At 40.3% G+C, this 8,144-nt stretch overlaps 1 protein-coding gene across 1 annotated transcript; it reads left to right on the plus strand.

The window, feature by feature from the left end:
• Positions 1-5,268: 5,268 nt before the first annotated feature.
• LOC131488881 (olfactory receptor 5B3-like) lies at positions 5,269-6,207 on the plus strand. Its single transcript, XM_058690729.1, has one exon. It carries the CDS (start codon positions 5,269-5,271, stop codon positions 6,205-6,207), a length of 939 nt encoding a protein of 312 aa, XP_058546712.1.
• Positions 6,208-8,144: the final 1,937 nt, after the last annotated feature.

An 8,144-nucleotide genomic window follows, 5' to 3' on the forward strand; every position in this document is an offset into this window, starting at 1 on the left:
GTGGGGGAAGGGCAAAGTGAGCAAAGGGGAAATGGGAGATACAGACTTCCACTTAGGAAATGAATAAACCAGGAGAAGGAAGCTACAACGTAGGGAATACAGTCAGTGGTATTGTAAACAGTGTTACAAGGGTGGCGTGGTGATGGATGGGAGCTAGAGTTGTGGCAGAGCATAATGTCAAATCACAGTCAAATCACAATATTGTAGGTCTGAAACCAGTGTATCATTGGGTACCACCTATGCTTCAATAAAAAATAAAACGAGTGTTTCTTCATTGAAAGAAAAAAACGTTAGGTAAAGGTTTAGATCATGTCTCTTGTTTGTTTTTGTTTTGAGTAGTTATTTAAATTCCAGTTAGTTCACCTACAGTGTGATATTAGTTTCAGGAGTAGAATTTAGTGATTCGTCACTTGTATAGAACATCCAGGGCTCATCCCAACACGTGCCCTCCTTAATACCCATCACCCATTCAGCCCATCCCTCACCCACCTCCCTCCGGCAGCCCCTGGTTGTTCTCTATCATTAAGAATCTGTTTTATGGTTTGCGTCTCTCTTTTTTTCTCCTATGTTCATATATTTTGTTTCTTAAGTTCCACATATAAATGAAATCATATGGTATTTGTCTTTCTCTGACTTATTTTGCTTAGCCTAATACACTCTAGCTCCATCCACATCATTGAAAATGGCAAGATTTCATTCTTTTTGACGCGGCTGAGTAATGTCCTATTGTATATATGTGCCACATCTTCTTTATCCATTCACCAGTCGATGGACATTTGGGCTCTTTTCATAATTTGGCTATTGTTGATAAGGCTGCTGTAAGCATTGGTGTGCCTGTGGCCCTTCGAGTCCGTATTTTTGTAATCTTTGGGTAAATGGCTAGTAGTGCAATTGCTGAATCATAGGGTAGTTCTATTTTTTAACTTTTCGAGGAAACCCCCTACTGTTTTGCAGAGTGGCTGTGCCAGTTTGCCTCCCACCAACAGTGTAAGAGGGTTTCCCTTTCTCTGCATCCTCTCTAACACCTGTTGTTTTCTGTGTCGTCACTTTTAGCCATTCTGACAGGTGTGAGGTGGTAGCTCATTGTGGTTTTGACTTGCGTTTCCCTGATGAAAAGTGATGTTGAACATCTTTTCTTGTGTCTGTTGGCCATCTATGGGTCTTCTTTGGAAAAATGCCTATTCATAGATCGTCTTTATTCATAATCACCAAACACTAGAACCAACACAGATGTACCTCAGTTGAAGAGAGGGATAAACAATCGGTAATGACCATATAGTTAAATACTACTCTACAGTAAAAAATATTGCCCTTTGTCACAGGTAGCAACAGAGATGGGTCTCAAATGCTAAGTGAAAGATTATAGACTCAAAGAGTACATAGTTTAGAATTACAGTTAGGATACTCTTGCCAAGGCAAATTTATTTAGACAAAACAGTTTATAGGTTGCCTGGGACAGTGGGTAGGAGAATGGGTTTACCAAAAGCAGTTCTTATGAATTTCTTTAGGTGCTAGTGCTCACTTGTCGTAAATTTGACAGAATCTTACAACTACCCACTGGGATTATGGATATTATTGCATGAAAAATAATACATAATTATAAACTGACAAAAATAATAAGGACTAACAAGTAATACAAAAATATGTGTGTTCAGTGAAAATTACCAGCATGGCCCCCACAGGCAGTAATCACTTCTGTCCTGGGAAAGTGGGATGAGGTGCCAGAAATGTTCTCCCAGGGGAAATTCCCAGAAGTCCCTGTGTCTCTATAATTCTTTCCATGTCCCCATGCATTAGCCAATGAAATCCCAAGATGACTCCACATGACATCATTGTAGAGGCACCAGTCTACATGCTGAACCCATTTGGTGATCATTTATTCATGTGAATGTTAAACTTGCTAGTGCACAGAAGTCTTATCGTGGAATTCTCTATCAGCCTGCAACCACATTCAGGGGAAACACCCCAAGAGAAAAATCACATCGATTGACTTTAAAAATGATAATTTCTTACTCAGATGCTTTACAGACCCTCCCTGCTTGTTATTTACAGACATAAGTCTGAATTATGTCAGAGGGAATCATATCATCTTTATTTTACAAATAAGGAGGAAGTCAGTGATTCTTCTAAGGACACAGAAGGAATGCATGGTAGGTTCAAAAATTAACCACGTTAATGTTCCTTCCTCCCTTTTTCCCTGCCTCGGAGACCTTGGAGCCTTATGACCATGTCCTGAGAGAGCTCCTGTAGTAGGATTTATGCATTATTCTACGGCTGAGATTCTGATTCAGACCCACTACGCAACATTGGCTCTTCCTGCTCACGGTAAGCATCCATATTCCGTAAACATTTTTAATGAGAAGTGTAATCCATGCAAAGCAGTAGGGCAGCTCTGCTTATTTCGAGTTATTCGAGAACAGAAATCGATCTTTTCAATGTTTTTCCAAACTACGGAGGTGAGACTGGCATATACATGTCAAAATTTCCTTCAGAAGGGAGTTTATTGATACTTAAGGAACATCGTTCTGCTTTGCTAAAGATATGAACAAAAGAGCCACAGATGATTCTCTAATTGATCGAGTGGTGATTTCATCCTGGTCACTCAATGCTGGCCTCTCATTGGACACAAACAAGCAAGAGCAAGAGTGAAATAACCTTTAAACTACAAAATCCCTCCTATGAATTAACAAGATCCCCTATAATTTCCCTATAACTTTTCCCTATAATTTCAAGCTTATCGTCAGCAGTACAACCACAGATGTTGACAGCGAATGGCTAAAAGCAGAGCCTTTTGATTACACAGAAAGTGGATTTAACTCTTGAATCTTGACTCTTTCCCATGCTAGCTGTGTATTTTAGAGCATCGCATAACTTCTCAAATCTTCATGCTCCACAATGGTGAAGGAGGCATAATAATACTAGCTCCTGTATGCACACACATTTGACATATAAAGCCTTTATTATTGCTTATAGAATGTAGTACAGGCTCCAAGTAGGTATGTGTGTTAAGGTTGGCAAACAATGTCCACATGACACAGGCTTGTACAGGGAAATTGCCAAAGTTTAGAAGGAAGATGTTAATAGTTAGCAGAGGAGAGACGCGCTTTCAAGGCTTCAAAGTCAAGTGAACAGATTTACAGTACTGTTCTTATGGAAGAACAGATTCAAATGAAATATTTTACAACGTGGTACTTGCCACCAAAACAGATCTGCAGGTTGAAGAGAGACCACAAACAAGGAACCACTAACCCTTGATCTCTGATTCTGCTATGAGATGGCAGGCATGAGAGACGGAGTGACAGCCACAGGGACTCTCATCCAAGGTACTGTATGGATCTCAAGGAAGAGATGAGGCACGAGAAGGTTTGCATGGAACTGTTGGGGCAGCCAATCACATGGATGAAGGAAAGACAGACAGAAACCCTGGAGATCACAGAAAATCTTCGAGGCCCTAATGTGTGAGAAAAGGCAAATTGAAGAGACTTCTTACATCATGCACGCCTGATTTCACTCTATTTTTAGGCATTACCTCATTTAATTCTCATAAGGATTAATGCTCCTAATTCTTATAATGTGGTCTCATTATTGTCTTATTTGTTTGCAGGTGGAAATAGGAGGCTCAGGTAAGTTGGGATTCGTGAGTCAGTAAGTGTTACAGGGGCTGATATGCACCTCATCCTAGAGCCCAAGGTCCATGCGATTCTGTGCCTTCCCCTCAGGTTGCCTCTGCTGGCTGTCCTGGCCCTTCGGGCTGCAGGTAGACCACCTCATGCACTATGCATGTGTCTCTTGATACTTCACTGGGGAACCTCAAACAATGCATTTGGACGAATGGAGACAATGAGCAATTGCACTGAGTTCAATTCAACTCGATTTAAACATGATTTAGACTATCACCTCAAGAATAGTGTGGTTCAAAAGTTGGCTGGGGTCCAAAGCATGGCTTGTCAATTAATACTCATTTTAAATATAAAAAGTTACTCAACCTCTGTGCATCATAATTTACTTTCTTTCCACTTGTTTTAAGATTTTTTTAAAAAATAGTCTCTACACCCAGGGGCTCAAACTTACTGCCCTGAGAGAAAGAGTCACAGGCTCTACTGACTGAGCCAGCCAGACACCCCTCTGTGTATCATAAGTCAAATGCAAGGAATAACAAATAAAACTCTTAATGTTCTTGAGAAGATGTAACGAATACACAGAACTCTTGTACTTACAATGGCGTTATGTCCCAATTGCTGATATGCCAATAAACCCAATGCACATTGAAAATATCATAAGATGAAAACTCACTGGGGCGCCTGGAAGGCTCGGTTGTAAGACCATGAGATTCCTGATCTCCGGATTGTGAGTTCCCATGTTGGGTGTGGAGATGACTTAAATAGATAAAACTAAAAAGATGGGATCACACAACACTTAGTCCTTTAAAAAAAAGAGAGAAAATTCATTTACTACATATGACCCACTGAACATTATAGCTTAGCCTTTTCTACCTTAAACATGTTCCTGGCACTTACATTAGTGCACCGATGGGCAAAAATGATCTCACACAAAGCCTGTTTAATAATGAAGCATTGAATATCTCGTGTAATTTATTGAATACGGTACTGAAAGTGAAACACGGAATGCCTGTGTCGGTACAGGATGGTTGGAGATGCATCAGTTGTTGACCCTCATGATTGCCTGGCCGACCTGGAGCTTGGCTCACTGCCCCTACTCTGCGCCAGGAGAGAAGATTGTACCAGGTATCGCTAACCTGGAAAAATAACCATCTGAAGTATGGTTTCTATCGCACGTGTGTCACTGTCGCACCATCGTAAAGTGGAAGAATCATTAAATCGAATCATCGTAGGTTGGGGACCGTCTGTACCTCTACAGGGTCTGCAGCAGTTCCTGGTGGGTGAGTCATGGGCAAGTACCTGCTTTCACTAGGCTTGGGGGAAGTGAACGGCCAGACGTTCCTTCTGGACGAGCCATCTTGATCAAGTTATTTAATTCTCTACGTCTCAGTTTACAGATTTCTAAAACTTCAGAATTGAGGAGATGCTCCATACTTCAGATTCAACAGTTTGCAAATCTACACATCATTAATGCGCTGACTTTTGTTGTCAAGCTAATTTTTTTTTTTATCTGGAGAAACTTGATATAGAAGCTACTGCTCTAATGAAATAACACATACCGTATGTATACACTTTTCAATATAAGTCTCTTGGTTTATCACCCATTTCTTTCTTCTCATTGCCATAGCGTTTGTGGTTCTCAACACTGATGGATAACAGGACAGAAGTGACGCAGTTCATCTTGCTGGGACTAACCAGTGATCCAGAACTGCAGGTTCCCCTCTTTATCGTGTTCACCCTCATCTACCTCATCACTCTGGTTGGAAACCTGGGGATAATAGTGTTGATTCTGTTGGACTCTCGTCTCCACACTCCCATGTACTTTTTCCTCAGTAACCTGTCTCTGGTGGACCTTTGCTACTCTACAGCTGTCACTCCCAAGGTCATGGCTGGATTACTTATAAGAGACAAAGTCATCTCCTACAATGCATGTGCTGCTCAGATGTTCTTTTTTGCAGCCTTTGCCACTGTGGAGAGTTACCTGTTGGCTTCAATGGCCTATGACCGCTATGCAGCAGTGTGCAGACCCCTCCATTACACCACCACCATGACGACAGGTGTGTGTGCGAGTCTGGCCATAGGTTCCTACACCTGTGGTTTCCTGAATGCCTCTATCCACACTGGAGACACATTCAGACTCTCCTTTTGTATGTCCAATGTGATTCATCATTTTTTCTGTGATGTTCCTGCAGTCATGGTTCTTTCTTGCTCTGATAGACGTGTCAGTGAGCTGGTTCTTGTTTATGTAGTGAGCTTCAACAGCTTTTTTGCTCTCATGGTCATCTTGATTTCCTACATATTCATATTTACCACCATCCTAAAGATGCACTCATCTACAGGATATCAGAAGGCTTTATCTACCTGTGCTTCTCACCTCTCTGCAGTCTCCATCTTCTATGGGACAGTCATTTTTATGTACTTACAGCCCAGTTCCAGCCATTCCATGGACACAGACAAAATGGCATCTGTGTTCTACACCATGGTCATCCCCATGCTGAACCCTGTGGTCTATAGCCTGAGGAACAAAGAGGTTAAGTGTGCACTCATGAAGGTCGTTTCAGAGACAAAATTATCTTTAAGATTGTGATTTTTAACATTGTACAATGTAAATGAATCTAGTTTTGTTAAGACCACAGTGAAATTAAGAGTCTGAAATTGTATCCTTACTTATTCAATACCTCTTGTCCTGAAAAAAGAAAATATATATACAGAAATACAATACTGAACAAGAATGGTTAAGATGACTTGGGGCCTCCTTGTCAAAAACTTAGTAAAGATATGGGTTTATTCACTTACTTCACATGCATTTTTTTCCTACCACATTAATGCAGAAACACATAAAATAGGGGCACAGATGAGACCATGAACAGAAGTGCATGCATGTGCCCATGAGGATACACACACAATGGAGTAGGAAATTTCCCAGAATTAAATGGAATGTTGCTAGGTTTTAATAATAATGATTTAAAATTTTAATTTATGTATTAGAATATAAATTTATGTCCAATATTTTTCACCTCTTTATTTGAATTATGCTCTAAGACTCCTAGGAAGCTTTATTATTTTGGTATTTGTAAGACTGTGCTTGAATATACTAATATTCTCATGCTACTATGTGGGGGCAGTGTAGTATAACACAAACATTCACTTCTATGTTTATGGTGAGGCTTCTCCTATTGAAAACATTTCTAATTATTATTTTGAATAATTATTTAATTTTAGAACTATTTCAGAGTTACAGAAAATTTTCAAAACAGTGTAGAATGTTCAGTATAACTCTGTGACAGTCCGGATAATGGCCTGCAAAGACATTCACAACCTAATTCCTGGAACCTTCCAAAAGTTACCTTATATGCTCTAAAAGGACTGTGCATATGTGGTTACCTGAAGGATTTTATCCCAGATTTTCTGTGTGGACCATAGAGGAAATGCCATGTATACATAGGGAGTCAGAGAAATGTGACCACAGGTTAAAGAAGAGTAGGCAATGTGACCTTGAAAACAGATTGAAGTAATGTGACCACAAACCGTGGACGACAGTGGTCCCCAGAAAATGGGAGACGCAAGAAATAGATTTTGTCTTAGAGCCTATGGAGGGAGCATGGCTCTTCTAATACACTGACTTTTGTCCAGGAAAACTGGTTTTAGATTTCTGGATTCTAGACTGTGAAAGAATGAATACATATTATTTAAGCCTCCAAGTTTGCGGTCATTTGTTATAGCAACCATAGGCAACTAATACAGCTCTTGGCTGGTTTCCCCTACAATGTAATCTCATATTACCTGGCAAATTTGTAAAACTAGGAAACCAAGCGTGACACCATATTATTTTTGAAATTTCAGACTTTAATTCAGATTTCGTTAGTAGCATCCTTTTCCTCTTCTTATATTTAGCTGTCATACCTTGTTAGTCTCTTCTGGTCTATGACAAACTGTCCCTGTTTTTGATGGTCTTGACAACTTTGAAGAGTACTTAACAGGTATATCATAAAATGTCCTTCAGTAGTGATTTTCTGACGTTTTCTCATGATGAGATTGGGATTATAGTTTTCATAGAGTACTACCACTAAGGTGAAATGTTCTTCTCATCACATCGTATCAAGGGTGCATGCTATCAAGATGATTTATCCCTGATAACATTAACCTTGATCACATGTCATCCATGAAGATTGCAAGGTTTCTCCTTTGTGGAGTTACTTTTCCTCCCTTTTTCTAAGGTCTATTTTAAAGAAATAAGTCACAAAGTTCAGCTCACACTCCAGGTGTTGGAGCAGTAAGCTCCACATTCTGGAGAGGGCAATATTTAAATAACTTATTTGAAGTTCTTCTGTTAACAATATTTGCGGGGTCCCTGGGTGGCTCAGTTGGTTGGGCGTCCGACTTCAGCTCAGGTCATGATCTCATGGTCTGTGAGTTTGAGCACCTCGTCAGGCTCTGTGCTGACAGCTCAGAGCCTGGAGCCTGTTTCGGATTCTGTGTTTCCCTCTCTCTCTGGCCCTCCCCCAATCATGCTCTGTCTCTCTC

The sequence above is a fragment of the Neofelis nebulosa genome, chromosome 10, assembly GCF_028018385.1.
Source record: "Neofelis nebulosa isolate mNeoNeb1 chromosome 10, mNeoNeb1.pri, whole genome shotgun sequence".
Lineage (NCBI taxonomy): Eukaryota > Metazoa > Chordata > Mammalia > Carnivora > Felidae > Neofelis > Neofelis nebulosa.

Excerpts from the sequence above, each read along its gene's own strand:
- LOC131488881 (XM_058690729.1), top strand. The coding sequence starts at position 5,269 with ATGGATAACAGGACAGAAGTGACGCAGTTCATCTTGCTGGGACTAACC.